The following is a 19,907-nucleotide window of genomic DNA, read 5'->3' on the forward strand; positions in this document are numbered from 1 at the left end:
AAGAAATTGTAACCGGGTGGAAAGAGGAAGTCATAACTGGTTGTAATGTGCAATCCTCAGCACTACATGCTGCTAAATTCCGCTAAATCTTACACACTTAACCATTAATATCCCCTTGGTGTTTTTATTTAAATCTCCATCAATACCCGTATTACAAATGGGTGGAATTATTATTGAACTCTTGAAGTCACTGTAGGGGGAAATAACTTATTTACTAGGGCTGCCACTAACGATTATTTTCATTGTCGACTAATCTGTCGATTATTTCTTCGATTAGTTGACTAATCATTTCATCAAAAAATGTGTAGAAATGTTGAAAAATGTCGGTCTGTCTCGCCCAAACCCCAAAATTATGTCATCTAATGTCTTGTTTCATACTCACGCCAAAGGGTTTTAGTTCACTGTCACGGTAGAGTGTGCAAAGCTGCCAAAATTTGAGCGCAAGAAGCTGCAATAAGAGTATTTTGGGGTACTTTTATAGTACTTTTCTATGAAAAATGACTCAAACCGATTAGTCCACTACTAAAATAGTCACCGATTATTTTAATAGTCGATTAGTCATCAATTAGTTGACTAATCGTGGCAGCCCTATTATTTACTTACATTATTTAAAGAGAAAATGTTCAAATACTTTGCATGGCAACCAGAGTGGGGGGTAAAGTGTTACAGTAATATATTACTTTTTAGCAGTAAAAAATATGACGTATTACCAACAGTATTTTGGGTAATATTATTACATTTACAATATCACACAGCACATTACCAGCCAAGATAAACTGTCACTTCCACCAGTGCGTGACCAGAAAACAGTGATCATGTGTGTTATCATGGCCAGTGTGTTTCCATTTATACATCGACACTGTATCCCGTTCTGCTTTTGTGTCCTAAGGCTGCCTGAAAGCAGCGGGGACATTGAGTTGGCCTCAAGTTTGTTTCTCATCCCAGTGATGTTAGTATAAGTTGGATGTGTTTCAATTCACATTCCCTACAACCGCAGAGCAATGGCAGCACACCGTCCCCTTCTTATGAATAACTCTCCCTCCGGTGTTGCTGTAGCTGACCAGCACACGGGGAACAGGCAGGTGGGTCCTCAGCTCCGGTGTGTTAATTTGCACTCGTCACAGTGACTTAATCTCACACCATTCTGTTTGCTCTGCTAACCTCAGTATTTGTTTGTTGTGTTTCATATCATAGGCCCACAAACGATCATCCATATCTCATTATTATCAGACTTTGATCCTCTGCCGGACGCTCCCTGTGTCCAAGGCTGTTCATTTATTTTAAAAGGTCCAGGCTATTTAATCTTTTTATATCATCACACTATTATTAATATAAGCAGGGGATTTTAATACAAAGTGTGAACCATTCTATGTGAATGCATGAATGGGTCAGACCTGTGCAGCACTGGAGCTTCTGTGCTATGATTACCTGCTGTGAAACAACATGACCCTCATCCATTCAAAATGCCTTTTAGTTCTTCTGAGGTCACTTTGGTGAAGGTAACACAAAAGTAGTGTAATAAGCAACTTATTAACCTACACAGAGAGTAATATTGTAGAGTACCTTATTACTTTCAAATGAAGGTAACTAGTAATATGTGATAAATTACATTTTGAGAGTGGCTTGCCCAACACTGATGGCAACATATCTTAAAAAGAATCAGATTAGGACTAAATTAATTACAAAATGGAGATCTAAAAGCTAATTGCTGAGTAAGTTCAAGAATGATCTCTGCAAGTAGTATCTCACCTCTATATTCTATGTGTTGTCAACCTTAACCCACAAGCTGTGGTTTGTTTGTCTAACCTCCAGTGCTCTATTTTCCTCCAATCTGTGGATATTTCTGTGCTCTACCACCGGTCAAACAGGAAACTTTGAGCTTTGGGACTCATCCCTGCACACGGTTTTGACAGGAGGTCAGGGCACTGGCGCCGACCTCAGGGTGGGGACTCCAAAAAGTCGAGAGCAGGTGGCTGGAAAATAAAACCACACCGATCCTCCCCTCGGGAACCATGGTGGCATGAAGGGGGAGTGTTGGATGCTGGTGCATTGTACTGGAGACTGGCAATGAACAGCAGGGGCTAACATCTTTAGCTACATCACAGTCTTTCTTTTTCAACTTCCAGCTGCAGAGATAGATTTAGTCGATGAACACAGACAAAAACACACAGATATAAAGACAGCGAGGATGAGTCATTTCAAATATCCAGTCCCTTGCACATCGTCCTTCAGGCAGGGCTTTTGAAAACAGAATCTGTTTTCTGTTCCCTCATACATACTTATGACAAAAGAGGGAAGAAAGTTGATATACTTCCACACACACACACACACACACACACACACACACACACACACACACACACACACACATATGCACAATTTCCAAATGTCCCGTGGCAATATATGTAACAACGAGGGAGCGTCAGCTCATACAGGAATGTAAGAATTCTGACAATAACTATTCCTTACAATAATCCCTTGCTGTTAGAATCACAGTGTTGTGTGGTGCAAGAAGAGATAAGATCAGCTGTCAGTCCGATCACGTACATGAAGCACCCTTTTATGACAAGTTCAGCTGAGGATGCCTGTCTTGGAAGAGCCCGCTACTGTAAGTGAGGCTCAGTTCAACAGGAAGATACTGCTGTATCAATGGAAAACCTCACAGAGACAGAGAGATAGAGGGAGATAGAGCGAAAGAGAGGAGAGAGAGAAGGCCGCTTACTGAATAAAACATCCTGAGAGCACTTTCATGTTAGTCCCTGTTGGCTGGGCTGGAGGAAACCCAAAACTAGATCTCAGCTCCACCGCAACAAAGGCCCCGTCAAATCAACAGCTACTTCCACGCAGATCAAGCAGTCGAAAGCACAATCAGTGCGAAGGGAATCTCTTCAAACAGGAGCTGATTTCCCATGGGCCGGCGACAGCAAATACAGACGCCCATCACCTAGGAAACGTCTCACTATGAGAGGACCAGGTGTTCGTTGCCAATTGACCTCTATGTTTGTAACCAGAACAGCGATGCAGGCACACCTAATTGACATGAAATACACACATCACACAAGGAGCAACACTTCTAACATCTCGTATACTGATAAATTTTTCCACACAGAATCAATAAATTCCTCTCTAGTCAGTCACATAAAATAAAACCCTTCCAAAAACAATCTTCAGCTTGGATGAAAACATGTTACCATCAGTCTATAATGCTGTAAATAAATCACGCTCAGCTCCCACCTGGCTGAGCTGATGGTATGGCATCCATTATTGTTACCTTTCTCAAACTCTGATGACATTATTTTGACAAAAAAAGCCCCATTAACAAAAAAAAAAAAAAAAAAAAGTTATTACCTCCAGGACACAGTCGAACAACAAACTGCTTTAGCATTAAAATGATTCAGTAAAAAAATTCTAATTAAAAAACACCACCTGTATCAACCCACACATGTCTCTCTGAATGCAATGTAGCCTCCACTGCCACTTTTTTTAATGTCAGATGACGTATGTGTGCTTCTGTTGTGGGCCAGTGCGGCCAACAAGAAGAAAGACAAAGAACAAAAGTGGCAGAAAAAAAAAACAAAGGTCAGCAGGTGTATGTCAGCCACTTACCCAAATCTTTGGATCCTTGACTCTCACTGGCCAGTTCACCCATTCTAACCAGTGCATCAAAGTAGCCTTTGGCAGCAAATGTCACATCTGGAGACGAAGAGAAGCAAGAACAAAAAGAAAGCAAAGAGGGATTATTAGATCAAAGTAACACTGCAGTGTGTCTCCACAAAACTGTAATACAGTGTGCCTTTGTGTAAACAAAGTCGTCAGCAGTCTGGCCAGTGACGCCGATACATTTGCACTCTGTCTTTCCACCTCTGCTTTCCTCAGATGCTTCCGAAGCGGTGAATCACAGCTTCTCGCCACCAGAAAATAAGCAACACTGATGTTGCTACGTAATTACTCGACATCATCTTGTTGGCATTCTGCGTGCTTGATTGCAAGGAGGAAATTACTTTCTGACAGATAATCTGTGCTTGATGGGGAAGCCACACAAGCACAAAAATGTGATTCCTGTTATGTTTTGTCTCTTGCTTGGTGTTATAATGACAAGGAAAGTTGTTTTATTATCATTGCAAAGCCAATGTGAGCAAGTTTAATAATTTAGTAGGGTTTTTGGCACTAAGTAAATCCCCCCTACACTTCACACCCAGTGAAGCCTAAATTAATGTCGCTCTGAACGCATCTGTTTTTCCAGATAACAACTACTGTAAAAACATTTTATGTTTTCAACAGCTTGTCCATTTGCTGCATCTATGATAAGTACCACACAGCATAGACAACAATGAATCAATCAGCTTGCTTATGTGTTTAATTCTATGATGTCTATTATGTGAGTTGATATTCTGGCATTTCCTTCATCCTTGGTGTCTTTTTGATCTATGACCAAATGGACCACTAAAATTCAATATTTGCAGCCAACAGCTGTGAGAAAACACTGTTGTTCCCCCCCAAGGAAACAGCAATGTCACGCTGTTTACCACATGCCGTTACCCACAACTGGCCTTTCCATTCCATTTCATCTTTTTGTCAATGTGTCTGAACACTGGACAGCAGGGTGACACAGTGACTCAGGGAGACTGCTGATGAGCGGATGGTCGGCAAACCTGTATTGGCAAAGCTAAAACCTGCTGGGGTTTCCCTCTGCAACACTGGATGTTCATCAGTTTCAGGTGTGCTGTATTGTGGCTGACACTGCAGTGGGGCTTCTCAAGTGCCACCTTGCTCCATGGAACAGAGTTAAAAGGGGCAGGGGTTGAAAAATTCCCCTATAAAATGGGACCACCCTGTAAGACCCTTATACATCATTGGTATGCTGGCGTTTACGTAAACAGACGTGACAAGTGTTGTCGGACATTGTGAATATGCCCTCTTCTGCAGTGGTGATTTCTCTTGTGTTGTCTATGGGCAGCCTTTTGCAGTTGTCAGAACAGCAGAAATTCTTTCACAACTTGAGTTTCATGCTATCAATTTACATTTTGCTACGCCCTGCCCTTTTGTGATTGTCCGACAAGCTGTTGGAATAAGAATGGAGACCACACTGTTACTAACAGCACTCTCTGAGGAATTATTATCATATCTTTGGATAAATTAAATAATGATTCCACAGAGAAGCAGGCAGAGGGGTCGACAGTCTGTGTTTTAAGGATATATCCAGGATGTCAAACTGACTCAGCAGCAACAACAGGTTAAAAAGACAAAGATAGTTAGAAGCTAAAGCCGAACTATAGGCTACAGATCACAGTGTAAAAGTGAACCACCACATCACTGCTGATCGCCACAGAAGACAATGAATATAAAGGGAAACTTTGCTGATATTGAACCAGCTCTGTGGCATCGCAGTGTGTGCAGATGAACGGTGTTTGGCTTCGCCCCCGTGCCGCTGCAAGCCCCCGATCGGACGCACAGGGATCTCCAGGAGAAGTCAAACAACGTTCATCTGTGCACACTGCGATGACACACAGCTGGTTGAATATCAGCTTCCCTTCACTGGTTCCTGTACAGCAGGGACGGCCTTTTTTTCACTATTAAAATCATTAAAAAGCAAAAGCAGCATGTGTATACATTCAGTAGGCTATATCTTCAGTAGCTAGCTAGCTAACCCTACACTCTTCAGGGACTGATTTTGGTTTTGGAACAAGGAAGAAACGTATATCTTTTTCCAACCTCTCCAGGGAACGAGTATCATTAATATACAACAGGCACAACATTTAGCTCCAAATCCACAAAACCAGCGTGAAAATGAAGGAAGTCTGAAACGACTGCATTAGAGTCAATGGAGCACAGCTGTGTTGTTGTCAGACCCTGGTCTGCATCGGTCCGATGCTACGTTACGATTGGCCAGTCTACGTCCAAGGGTGGGAATTAGCGAAGGGTCAATTGATCAAACAAGTCTTTGCATAAAAAAGAACACTGCTTCATTACCAGGCAACTAGCTGCGCTCTGTATGCTAACATTAGCAATATGTGCTCCTACCCTGCCTGTCTGCACTGATATTAGAGGAGCAGTAAAAAGTGCAGCAACTTTGCAGCAGGGCTTCAGTTAAATTGTTATGGTTGTTATAAAGAAAAGGACCATAAATCATTGAACTGACATTATACTAAGATAATACAATGGTTACTGCAATTATTAAATCTTTGTGTGGGTGTCTTTTGTTGCTTGTACATAATCGCCATGGTCTTACAAAACCTGTTTGTAGGGGCCATGTAGCCCTAACCCTACCCCTCTATCCTAACAAGAATCAGGACACTGCACACCTTGATGTGAACTCGCAAAGGAGGGGTAAGGGCTAAGTGGTAGGGGCAAGGGGTGTGTTGGGATTGGGCCTTTCTCTCTAGCATTAAACGAAAGGTGTAATTGTAACTGTAATTGCCTTTATAATCTAGCAGGTTCACCTAATTGCTCAAATAAACAGGGTTTCACGCTTACAAGAGAGTTCAAGGTTCAAAGATGCCACATGTATGCACAGATGTGCATATCCAAGCGTGCACACACAAAACACTTGACCTCTGCTCTAGATCCTCAGGATACACAAAAACAATCAGTGAGGTTAATCCTAATCAGCAGCCATATCTCCTCTTCTCTCATGCTGACTGAATAAAGATCCAGAGTACTCCTGGTTGCCCAGATCAATATCCACCTCAGTCCCTATTATTCTAACTGCTGCTGTGCTGGCCAACAAAAGGTCACACAGGGCAGAGTCTGCTTCCAGTGATTTCTGCCCGACTGCCATACAGCCTGCCAATCGGCCCATCTCCAGTGAGTAATGGCCGCTGCATTTAGAGGTGAATTCAACAGCGGTCCAGGTGACAGATGGGCCCTGTGCCTGCAGACAGCTGCCAGGTGAGAGACACATTTACAACAATAGCCTGGCAGGGGCAGGCTAATTCCAGCAGACAAATACAGCCCTTGCGATAGAGGAAGTCTCCCATGCTGGAAGCCTCGCAGCTCCGCTCCGAGGCTGAGGGACATATGCTAATGCTAATCCCAATTACAGCTGAGTCAACGGCAGAAGACGAGATGCGTTTCCTCCTTCCTCTCTCTTGCTGGGGAAACACCTGAGAACTGAGAGCAGAGCCTCAAGAGCATCACGGCTGATTTCTCCTCATTATGCCAAACAGACCCCCTGCCTGCCTTGATGTGGAAAGTGTGCATGAATGTGTATATGCGAGTTTGCACATGTGCGGTAGGGGCTTGCGCGAGTGGGAGCTACGGCAGATTTTTCAAAGCGATCTCCAAGCAACAGAATCTTTCTACTTGTCGATGCTGCTGCTGCTGTAGCGTGTGAGAGAGTGTATGTGTGTGTGTGTGCAGCTGAAGGGTGGCTGAGTAGATAAGCTGGATCTATACGGATACTTTACTTCTGTCTAATGAAATGTGAGGCGAGGGGCTCACAGAGACAGACGGAGAGGATTATCGGATCTCTGATTGCAAGGCAGACAGACAACTGGTAGAGGGAGGGGCACGTCTCAAAGCTACTGATCCATCACTCATACCTCACTCTAGAGAAGAGGTGCAAGAACCCTACATCACTTAATCAGGACAACGATCATTTCCTGTACCTACAGCATCCTCATCATGCTGTCAGGGGACTTGTATAATAAGTTCCAGGCTGTGTTTGGCAGGCAGTTGGAGTCACTCAGTTGTATGCATCTGTTGCTTTTACACTTACCAAACGCTGTAAGATTTTTCAGCTCACTGCTGTGTTGGAAAAGCTGGATCGTGTCCATATCCAGATCGAGCAGGCCTACCCATGAAGCCCTTTTGGCATTTCTGGTGTTGAATAATTTCAGTGATTGCACCATATGGGTGGAAGTGTGTCCTCCCATTCCCCTGCCCCCGCAAATCAGAGCCTCTTAGTCCCTTGGGTCGAGCCAATCCTGCAAAGTGGGTCTTTAATGGCTCAGCGAGTCCCTACCAGTCTGTCTCCTACCTACACCAAGGCTGGGATTAGTTACTGTGTGTGTCAGGGAAAAGAAGCACAGGCTTGGGGAGGGGGTGAAGGGGGCACTAATTGCTGGATTAGTTTGACTGAGGGGGTTCGGTCTTGTGTTAAGGTTGAGGGGCATTTTGGGGGAAAGTCTTGAGGCATTGTTATTGAGTCAAAAATCCTGGTGCACTACTGTAAGTGTTTGAGCAGCGACAAACATAAATCCACATGTTTTCCTTTGTGAATCTGACTGCTGACAGTGACCCATGAGCCTCACTTGTGCATCAGATTCAAGGCCTTTTGTATTTCTCTACATCCACAATAGTATACAAGTGGTGTCAGAGGCTGTGCACCGCATGATAAGGCCTGCTCATTTGACAAGACCATAAATACTGTCCTTTTTTAGGCAAGGCAAAAAAAAAAGATATTCAGAAAGGTAGATATACACATGAAAGTGAGAGACAGAAAGAGACAGAGAGAGTGCTGGCTTGGCTGTGTGCCTAAACCTGCAGTGAAACAGGGAGCACAGAGAAAATAAATGAGAAAAAAAGGACTTACTGGCAAGGGCCTTCTCATAGTTCTTCCCCATGGCAACGAAGTTCCGTAAGCAGGGGTTGAACTGCTCCATGATGGTCTGAAAGAGAAAACAAGAGACAAATGGGAGGTGGAGGTTTCACTTATCAGCAGAGAGAGCGGGGGTCAAGGGCAGAGAAGAAAGACTTGCACCTTGCTCTATTCAGTCTCCCTCTGGCTCTCTTTCTCTCTACGACATACACAAACCTCCTTGAGCCATGCAAAATGTGCCTCACACGGAGCGAACAGCCATCGACGGAATCTTTGGACACACTAAGTGGTTGTCTTGAATGTTAATGCGAGCCTCCACCCACATCCTGCCCTCTTATAGTGCGAAACAGTACAGGTGGGATGAGGCGGAAGAGGCTGGGGGTTGATGACGGAGGCAGAGGAGTGGGAGAGGTACTCGTGGACTGAAAAGTGACTGTGAAATTTGCACCGACAGGAATGCATGTAGTTATCCTAGAGCTTAAGATAATGGACGCAAAGGCTCATTGTGGCTGCCAGAGAACAAAGCAGATTCTATAGATGAACATAATAGCCTATATAATGCTGCTGACCATAATTCATAAGCATCTGGCTGTAGGGCTGGGAGATATGATGAAAAATATATATCACAAAACATTTGACCATCGAAATTAACATTGCAACAATACTGTGGAGCTGACTCCACAAAAATGTTAGAAACCCACTAACATCTAGCTTTTGTATTTAGTGGGAAAGGCTACAACGAGCATTCACTCCAAAAACAAATGACTGCAGTGGTCACGAATATTTATCGGCTCTGGCTCCGATCAGCTCCGACTGGCAGTAATGGAAATACCACACCTCGATTGATGCGCTATTTTTCGCCCATTATCACACCATCCATCTTCAACCAAGCAGCGCTCAAACATTGTTCCACATTAGTCGGCATAATGATCCATGCTGCCGTCTACTGTTTACTAACCTGTTTTCGGCACTGTTCATGACACCTAACGTGACACACCAGAGAACATGCAGAAAGGAATAGTCATCTACTGCAGAGCTACTGGCAATGGGGAAGAAGTATATCACCTATTTTTGCAGGTTTTCCAACATTTAATAACCTCCATATACACAGGGTATAAGGGTATACATGGGTGAAGGCAAAGAACAGCTACAATATGGTAAGCTCAGAAAATTACATCATTTTACTCTAATGCAGCCTTTAAACACTTACAATATGACAATATCCAAAATCTAAGACAATATCAAGTCTCGTATCATGATAGAGATATTGCCAAGCTCTTATCTAGATTTAAAAATACTGCTATAAAATGTATGCATTTATATACTGCAAGTACCTTACAACAACAATCTCATTTTCATTATGACAAGAAGAAACTGAGCAGATTTTCTTTGTTATGACCGCTGTAATACGCTGCATTACTGAAAAGACGCAGTATCACACTAAACTGCTGGCAGAGTTGGTTTAAATGCAGACAATGCATGATCCCTGACACCATCGTTTCCTCTACTTCTCCTCTACCTCTCCTTCCTCCTCCTGTGCTCCTCCAGGGCTTCCTCCAATTAGCCGGTCCCCAGTCAGCTAGTCAGGAACAGCCAGGGGACAGAGAGACAACCACAACACTGCTGCTGCAGCAGCAGCCCCTACATAAGCCATCAATACTGCAGGAGAACACTTAATAATCTACTTCTTGTCTGGATTCACACTGTGGCAGAACAATATGGCAATGTGCCACCAGTCTCAACCTGAAACAACCCCGGCAGCACATCCTAAAAATCATATGCCTCTTAACATCAGTCAGGCCTTGGCGTTTTTTCCTTTTGTCTTCATCTTGCTGTTTGTCTTTTGTTTTTAATGAGAGCCAAGGTTTGGATAGGATGGTATACGTGTGTGTGTGTGCTTGCTGTGATGTGTATCCCGTCAGGAGTCGAAGTTCAAGTGGCTTGAGTGCAGAACAACCCACCCACAGTAGAAGCACCAGTGAGTCAGACATACAACAATGATACTTTCATTACCAGCAGTAACTATTTTACTACGCAGCTCTGTGACTACGCTTGCATCTAAAGCCGGTACAGCAAAAACTGGACTGGATTATAAAAATAGGGACACAATGAAAAAAAGCTGAAGTCAGTCATCACCAAATTGAGCATAGCGTTAGTTCAGGCAGGGCACCATGCCAAGCTCCGCTCACATCCCAACTACATCAGTTGATCTCAAACAGCCCAATCAACTGATGGAGCAGCTGATTGATGGAAGGGAGTCAGCTGATAGATCATTCCTCTCTATGCAACCAATTGGCGAATCTCATTCAGGGCCCTGTATTTAAACTGCTCTGGCCTGTCTACTGTTGCTGCTTTCTCTGCAAGCTGCTTTGCAACCTGTCCCCACCCTAGCTCCTCCTTTTTATGTTGTGCCTGACTTGTCAGTGTCATTTCTGTTTGTCATTGATGCTGGCTCTGTTCCCGGGAGTCTTTGCTGCTGCTCTCCCTGCCCTAGGCTTTTCATGTAGGCGCATGGAAGGGCAGGGGGGTTGGCTTTCTCTGCCTCAGGCTTTCCTTGTTTACACATGGAAGGGCAGAGAGGTGTGCTCCCACCGCTTTAGGCTTTCCATGCAGGAGCGTGGAAGAGGCTTTCTGCGCAGGAAATGAGGAAAGGTAGAGAGGCCCCAGAACAGAGCCATACTGCCAAATATAATACTACAAATGGAAATGAAGTTTTCTTTGACAAAAGTGTTCCAGACTAAACTACAACTGTAAAAGGTGCAGCTTTACCTTATGTAAAGAGTTTTTGCTTGCAGATTAAAAGGTCTGTTAATCAACACAAGAATGAGAATAAAGCAATTGTCTCTAGGGCTGCAATTAAACATTATTTTGCGGTATTGTTTAATCTCCCAATTATTTTCTAAATGAAACTAATTAATTGTTTTGTCTACAGAGTCTTAGATAGCTTGTTCTATTTTTACCAATGGCTGAAACTTAAAGATATTCAGTTCACTATTACATACCACAGAAAAAGCATCAAATCCACATTTGAGAGGCTGGAACCAGCAAATATTTTGCTTTGCAGTTACTCAATTACCAAATTAGCTTGTCTTGTCATCTTAATAGTTTCCGCCTTGAAGGTATACAATGCAGTAATAGGCTTCTGTTTCCAAACAGTAAAGGTGGTAAACGTGAAAGCCAACCCCAGCCTTGTCTGCTTGCCATTTCCCTTTGCTATATTTGCATTTTTTTCGGCACAGTGTCCGTGACTTTTGTAGCTTCCTCTTGGATGTGTGCTGCTCACAGTCTGGCACCTGGTTGCTACTATTTCATAAAGACCCCAACTCTCCTGTGCGCTGTGCCCAGGAATGCCTTGAACACAGCAAAATAAGAAAAAAAAAAATATAAATACAATGCCATACAGTTCTAGTGGGCCATAAGCAATGATTGAGAAGGATTACTTTTGTACTTCTACATTGTTTTTTTAGGAACATCTTGCATTGTATACCTTTAAATTCTGGACATGGTCATTGTGGCAGAAAATGTAAATAAGTAACAAGAGTAAGCAAAAATACAGGTGAGGTGTTATTCAGGTTCCCATGGCTATTGGCTGGCTGAACTCAAAGGTCACCCATCCTCCCTGTTAAGTTCCTGTCTGTTAACTGGGTCTAGCCCTGGAGCAAAATGGACTCACATCAAATCCGCTGCGCACCGACTCAGCAGCTCTCGGGAACACAGTGAAATTCTGGAGAGAAACTTCTTTTGAAAGCACAACAGTTGTTCCCGATGGATAAAAAATGTGGAAAAAAAAAAGACAGCACACTAACACTGCAGCATCTTGAACACAAAGCTGATTGCTTTTTACAGAGGGCACAGTGTCAGCGTATTGTTTTACACAAACGTATTCCAACGCTACGATGAGGAGATAGCGGAATGAGCTTCATAAACCCCTCTAACAGCAACTCATGTTTAAATCAGCTCCCTTTATTTACCATCTGGCTCCGTTAGTCTAATATACTAGAAGAATAGGAGCATAATTGGGGAGAATCCCATCTTCAAGCACACACAGCGCTCGTATAAAGAGGTATCCCCGCTGTCTCTGCCTCTGGGAAGATAAAAGACTTACACATCCCTCAGGACCTCGCTAAGGAAATGTTTATACCTAAATGTTCCTCCGCTCTGCCTCATTCTGATGTAAAACGCATCTCATAGATGGGGGTAGGGTCACATGAGTGCGTGCAAATCACACACATGCGCACACATTCATGCATCGGCGCGTACTCGTGCACACACCTACATTAATACAAGGCTTCATAATAAAGAGTGGTGGTGTTTCAAACTGGTGGGAGGATTACATAACAAAGCAAAGCCCTGTGCAGCATCATTATGGCACACTCTCCCACTGAGGAGGCCAAAGGTAGCTGACACAGGGCCGACCGCCTTTCTTACACATACTGTACACACACACACACACACACACACACACGCTGACCCACTGCCACTGAACACGCAGAAAACACATGCAGTTACAGAACATAAAGCATTAGATGATTAGCTACAGATATATTATATAAGAGGCATAATTTGCAGCAGCATGCAGCTGAGGGGAAGAACAGAGATTAAAAAAAAAAACAGTGAGGTAGTTTCTTCCTTCATCTCTTCCCATTGTTGCTAAATTTGTCATCCCAGTTCTCTTGTACTACATTGTTACCCTAATTGTGGCAGCTAATTGGGAAATGGGGCCAGGAGGCACTTGAAGTTGTGTGACAGGAAGTGCAAGAGAGAAACCGAGAGAGAGTCAGAGAGGAAAACCAAAAGAGAGATAGAGAGAAAGATCAATCAAGTGATTGAGTAGAAAACTGCGAGGATGGAATACTTAAAGAATTACAAGGAAGGGTGTACAGGCAATCATTTACCGTGTATCCCCTCCCATTTAAACTCTCCTCTGTATCATTTTTCACTTAAAGAAATAATAAAATTGGAAATGTGTCACGGCTGAAGTGTAATCGTTCCCTTTCCAGAGACAGAGAAGCTGTCCATTTTGCAAACGCCTGAACGAGGACTGAATGAATTCATTATCAGTACTCGGGGCACAAAAATTAAAGCTGACAATTAAAAAGTGGGCATAGAAATGTCTTCCTACAAAAAGAATCAAATCTGTTTGACACCAATTTGTGCTGTGGAGAGAGACAGGGAGAATGTAGAGAACTTGGGGAGCACAAGCATAAAGGCCGCAGATAAGGGACAACACGGGATTAAAATGAATTTCTTCTCGGCGTGGAAGTCGCAATTGAATCAAGGTCAGTGAGTGCATATGAAATAGACTGTTGATTTTAACTACGGGTTTATGCATCCATCTCCGCTCACTCTGCTCTCTCTTGCACACACACACGCGCACAAACAGTAATGACATGCAAAGGGAGTAATTTCAAAGTAACACCAGCTGATTAGAACCGGGGGGAATCACGCGCAATCAGAAGCCAGGATGCCATCATCATCTGTTCCTTCACGCCTTCCCCACACTCCTTCCTCCTCATTCCCTATTCTACATGGCAACCAGCCGTGGGCCTGAAAATGCCCAGGATCAGATGAGCACTGTAGCCACCAATTACTGTATTTGAGAGGACTGTAGGGGCAACGTTGTGTGGTGACAGGAAGCAGAGGCTGCTGGGCCTAATGATGTAATCAGGGGGGTATGTAAAGAAAGAGGACAATGTACGGATGGAATTATGACAACCGTACAGTCAGTCTTTTCTTTCCGAATAAGAAGCAGTGTGAGTTTATGAGCGGTGTCAGTCAGCTGGATGACTGGCTGAGACCTGAAGCATAAGCTAATTACTTTCCAGAGAAAAAGGTTGCAGAGGAATCTCCTTCCTGGTTGACCCCACCTGTGAGGAACAAGAATGGACCAGGAAGAGACATGTCAAGATTTGAGTGTCTCACCACCTCGGCTGAGCGGTTTCCTAGGGGAAACCCTGCGTCAACACATTAACACACTGAAGCAGGCTGCAACATATCGTCTAAAGAAAAAACTGCTAATTGTGCCATATAAGGCTTTGATGTCATTATGTGAAGCTAAAAGGATAAAGCTAGTGGCTAGAGTGTTTACTGTAAAGAAACACAGCAAGCCAGGGGAAAAGCCTGGGAGACACTATTATATTTTTCGTCCAGTTAACAGTTTTAAAAATTAACTTTGCAGTATGCAAACATGGACAGGTAATTATCTGCAATTAAATAAAGTTACACTTATGACCACTTAGTTTTGCCTCGAGGCAAGGTATTGCAAATCTATTGCTCTGCATCTACCACACTGCATAGGTCAGTCGAATGAAAACATTTTGGAAACCTTCAGTGCTATTTATTTGGATTACACTGCAGTAGACTGTCTAGTGTACTCTATATAGATGAGTATTTGTGGTTGGGGTCTTTAACCACATCTGAAACATCCAAACCTTTCCACTCAACAGAATAATTTGGTTACTGCCATTGTACTCAGATCAGCCTGTCAAATACACGCTGCTTTCAGGAGAATGTCGGAAATATCAGAATTAGGAGAGGAAAACGTTGGAACAAATTATCCATTAACAATGGATAGGAACAATTGGGAGTGTCTGTGATTTCTGAAATGCTGTGTTAAAAGGTAAGAGCACAGAGAAGCTCTCAAAAACAAAAAGAAAAAAAGTGTATAAGTTCACCACATATTGAACTATAAATTAAATGTATTATTGCTAGGGTTGCAGCAGTATGAGATTTTCACAGTACCATAATTGTCTCAGAGATTATAGCGGTTTCACAGTATCACGATAATACAAAATTATTATTATTGTCAGTCAGAATGACCCTTAAAGGAACCAAAACAGAATGGTTATTTTTGGTTGAACGAATCTTTTATTATTTTTATTAACATCTGAAACCATTTGTTGTAACAGAAGTATGTATATTTTCACTTTTGAAAATACATAAAATAAGGGTGAGTTACTCTATCCAGTTGCCCCCCCCCCCCCGTATCGTAGATAAGCAAATGTACACAGTACAATAACTGTCAATTTTCATATCATGGTATACCCTAGAAACCAGTTTACTGTTGCAACCCTAATTATTGCATTCAAAGTGTATAAGCGGTTTTTGACAGGGTGTTTACAGATGTCAAATTGAAACTTTTTTTAAATGACCTTTCCAAGATCATTTTTAAACAAGAAGTCATCTTTTTCTTATCAAAGCACCCAAGCATTGCAGATACTGTAAATATAACGCCTCGCCTCGTTTATGTATGTGACTGGTGTACACAGAATATACAGATGGTGCCTCTATTGTCCAACACAAGGAAGTGCATTTCTTTCCAGATGGATAGAAACCTGATAGAAACTACCTATAGCCATGGGAAAGAGGCTAATATTGTCCATTTTTCACCATCCAGTAGTTAAGAATATCACATGGAACATTACCAGGACAAATACAGGACCAATACTGTATGGTAACAAATAAATGAAGATGCTGGCCTACCATCTACGTATCATGTTTTGTGAAATATTTCATCAAAAAAGACAGCTCAATGAGTCATAATGACGATCTGACTGTATATAATGTATAACCATATTTTAGCAGATTAACATTACTCAGATTAACAGTGTGTTCAAACTAGATTAAACAAGTTATTTTCAATCAGAAAAACTCACTTGACAATCAACAGGAAATATTGAAGGAAATAGTCTGTTAGCTCGTTAGCAGCCTCTTAGCTAAGCTAGCACACTGTCATACTGTATCTCCGAAATCCACAGCAAAAGTTAAATTTTTTGAACGTACTCAAGGCAATATCCTGACCAAAATATTACGAGGGGAGGAGTTTCACAGGCACGTCAGATATTCCCATAGGAAGGAATGGACTTCCGGTTGCCTCATCTCCGTAAACTAACACAAGTGGAAACGAGGCATAAAGGTCCATATGTTAGGGGTGGGCGATAAAAATTGATATAGCATAGTATCACAATATTTTTGTGTGGCAATATCATATCGTCACACAGTGCCAAGCATTGATTTTTTATTATATAAATGATTAATATGACAGATACAAATTAATCTTAAGGTAGCCTACTAGAGTAATATAATCAACTGCTTTTTCAGTCCACTGGATACATTTTGCCACTGCAAATTACAAAGTTTCCTTTTGGGGACATAATTTACAGTTGAAAAAAAAGGTAATAATTTGCAATATATTTTGTCACAATACTCATCATATCGCAACATATTTAAAATTGCAATAATATTGTACAGCGACTTAAGTATCGTGATAATATTGTATCATAGATCCTCTGGTGATTCCAACCCCTGATATATGTAGTCACAGGGAGATGGTAGGTTTTGTGTAAGAGTATGGTTATTAGCATGAGTTAGGTTCATCTACATTTTGCCAACAGTGCAAGTATAAAATAAAAAGACAGCACTGAGTTCAGTGGTATGTTTAAATATTTGTAACAGCTGAAATATGGACTGTTACAGAGAAGAGCTTGACTCATTTTTAGAAAAATAAATTAAAGGTGGATAAATACAATTACATGAAATGTATGTGGCATTTACAACCTCCTACAATTCAAAATTAAGACAACCTTAATAACTTTAAAGGCCTAATGTTTATATAACTGAATTTTAAGACTATTTAAGAACCTAAAGCTACCCTGTTTCAACTTTTATGTCTACTGACAAGAGTGGAGTAGGTGTGGGTATTTGAGGCCAGTCTGGATTTACAGTTGTGTATTTCTGGTTCAGGGTTCTTCTCTCAAGTGAGTCAATTTAGTAGCACAGCACATCATAAATTGTTCACATAACTGAGAATGTCAGACTCATATGCTATATTGGAGAGACAGCAGCCACTTGTGAGAGCTTGCATTCCACACAAATCTTATTACATTTCACCAGAAGAATGCCAATTTAATTTAAAGTTCATGCTCAAAATAAACTGAAGTCAGTGTTTTGACTTTTCCTCATAAGGGATAGTGGCAAGCTTCAGTTGAATCTTAGATTTGCACATCAACATCAGTTCCCTGCAAATTAGTGGCATTTTCATGAGTTATCGAAGGGACCACGTAGCGGGGGATGTTGGGTACAAGGAGTCTACAAACTCACCGCAGAGCTACTGTTCAAGTGAAGGGAACACAGCCAACTTCTTACTGCAACACAGTTTACAGACACATTGGAGGACCTTCTAAAGTACACACATCCATACAGAAACCACACACTGACTGTCACATGCTAGTTCCAGAGCAAAGTCCAGGTATACACTATGAGTAGATGCCAAGAAGAAGTTTGTCCTTCTTGCATACCTAAAGCCTTACTAATACTGCAGTAGCCAAAGCATGTGCTTTCAGCAGAAGCCAGGGTGAACATCAGATCCAAGAATACCACGTGAATATCTGTGTCCTTTCCAAGTTGTAGTGAGAAGAGCAAACTTTTCAACATCGTGAGCTGAGAGAAGAGGGTCGGCACAGTTTGAGAGAAGCTCTTGTGTTATTTTGTTACAGCAGTGTACAGAGTATGTTACTGCACATCAGTAATGTCAAACACAGACAGCAATCCATAGGCGTTCTTCTAACTCCACAAAGTGCCAGGCAATTCTTTGTTTGTTGATGCAGCAAATACTGACAGTTTCAGCACTTGCTGAAGATAATGATGTTGCCGATTTCATGCAGACACAAACTGAATAAAATGGGTAATGCCTACGTGCCAGATTGATGATCTTTAAAGCTTTCCTAAATTTAGCAGCACTCAATGGAATTCCTTTCTCTTGGGAAAGTTGGGGAAAGTTTTGTCTCCTCTGACTTGGATAAACAACTAAATGAGAGTCATTTCTCCGGAGTGTCAGAGACAGTGCAAATAAAAAGCTGGCCTCTTGTGATCTCATTGTCCAGCTCAAGTAAACAACATTAAGCACTAGTTATTACAGTTATCTTATTAGTGGCTCAAATCCAATTATGGGTTGTAGCCACTGAAGTCGTATTGCAACTCATGACCTGGCAGAATCTCAAAGACAACCAGACAAGTATCTCAGTGCTCCACTGTCAGTTTAAAGGGTAAGGTTGGTATTTTCACATTGGAGCCTTTTTGTCCCTTAATTTTGAATCCAAGTGACCATTGGAAACAACAGTTTATGAAATTGGTCCAGTATTGAGTGAGACCTCTGCAGCCAACAGCCCCGAAACAGGCTGCAATATAACTAATCGAGGCATGTTTGCACTGTTGATTTACATCCACAAGTGCCTGTTTTGCCATTGATATGTTCAGATTATTGATTTAAGCATGTGCCACTTTATGAAAAGGGTCCCTACAGAGGAAGACCTTTTTGTTAAAGAGTAAGAGCCTTTTTATTTTTACCAGAAGCAGCCCAGAATTCACTATCACTGAATCCCCCATTAAAATAAACTGTTATTTAATCATCATTAAGCACAGTTCACTCAAATTTTGGTCTGATTCATTTCAAGATGGAATAATTCAGCAAGTGCAAAAAGGTTTCATTAACCCAAATCTGTCAGAATACTCTTTTAATTGTTTTAAATTGCAACTTCAGTATTTCTCAACCTGGCCCCTATTTTCCCATGTTTCTGTGTCTAAGTGACTAACAGGAACTGTATTATCTTTAAAGTGGTCCAGTATTTAGCAACACCTCTGCAGTCAGCAGCTGCAAAACAGGCTGCAATGTAACGACATGGGGCAATTATGCACCTTCAATGTACAGTACATCCACTAAAAGTACTTGTTTTGACCACAGTGTCTGACAACATTATGGAAAGGACCCATACTGATAGGGATGGGGTCGATCTAATCCCGTAATTCACGGATCGGAAATTTCCGATCCACGAGCCGCGCCTGTGCTTTCACGTTGTCTGCTGGAATAATATGATGACAGGGCTTGGAGCAAGAAAAAATCCTGTGCCTGAAATTTTTTTAGAGGGCCTTCTGTGCTAGGGGGGTCCAGGGGCATGCCCCCCCCCGGAATAAAATTTTGAACATTTGACGTCTAAATGAATTAATTTGGTCATCAGTTACTACAAAATGGTTGGGGCCGGGCAATTTTAGGCAATTCTGAGAACCAAGTGGCAGAACAGGAAGACAACAAGAACGCATTAAAATGTACGTTTTACATCAGTTGAAGCTTGAACTCACGACCTCTGACACCAAGGAGCATCTTCTATCTGACTGAGCTAATTTGCAAGTGACAACTCATTGGTGGCTTCACAAATTATCTCACTTATCTCTACCACACCGCCTCTTTCTCTTTCTGTATGTGTGAATTGCAACCCCCAACCTGTAGCCATTTCTCTCTCTCTCTCTCTCTCTCTCTGTGTGTGTGTGTGTTTTCATCTCTCTCGTGTCTAGACCAAACTGAACAAATATTTAT

The 19,907-nt window shown here is 42.1% G+C and overlaps 1 protein-coding gene across 6 annotated transcripts in view; it reads right to left on the bottom strand.

The window, feature by feature from the left end:
* baiap2a (BAR/IMD domain containing adaptor protein 2a) overlaps positions 1–19,907 on the bottom strand; it is a 73,759-nt gene that overhangs the window by 45,983 nt on the left and 7,869 nt on the right. For all 6 annotated transcript variants that reach the window (XR_007447974.1, XM_049561907.1, XM_049561910.1 and 3 more), the window contains exons 2-3: positions 8,534–8,609; positions 3,607–3,693 (exon numbers count right to left, since the gene is read on the bottom strand). Coding sequence is in view for 5 of the 6 variants with exons in the window: in XM_049561907.1 (XP_049417864.1) it covers positions 3,607–3,693; positions 8,534–8,609 (163 nt within the window). In the remaining variant the exon portion in view is untranslated. The remainder of the gene's footprint in view (positions 1–3,606; positions 3,694–8,533; positions 8,610–19,907) is intronic.

Source organism: Epinephelus fuscoguttatus, linkage group LG19 (assembly GCF_011397635.1).
Source record: "Epinephelus fuscoguttatus linkage group LG19, E.fuscoguttatus.final_Chr_v1".
NCBI classification, from domain to species: Eukaryota; Metazoa; Chordata; class Actinopteri; order Perciformes; family Serranidae; genus Epinephelus; species Epinephelus fuscoguttatus.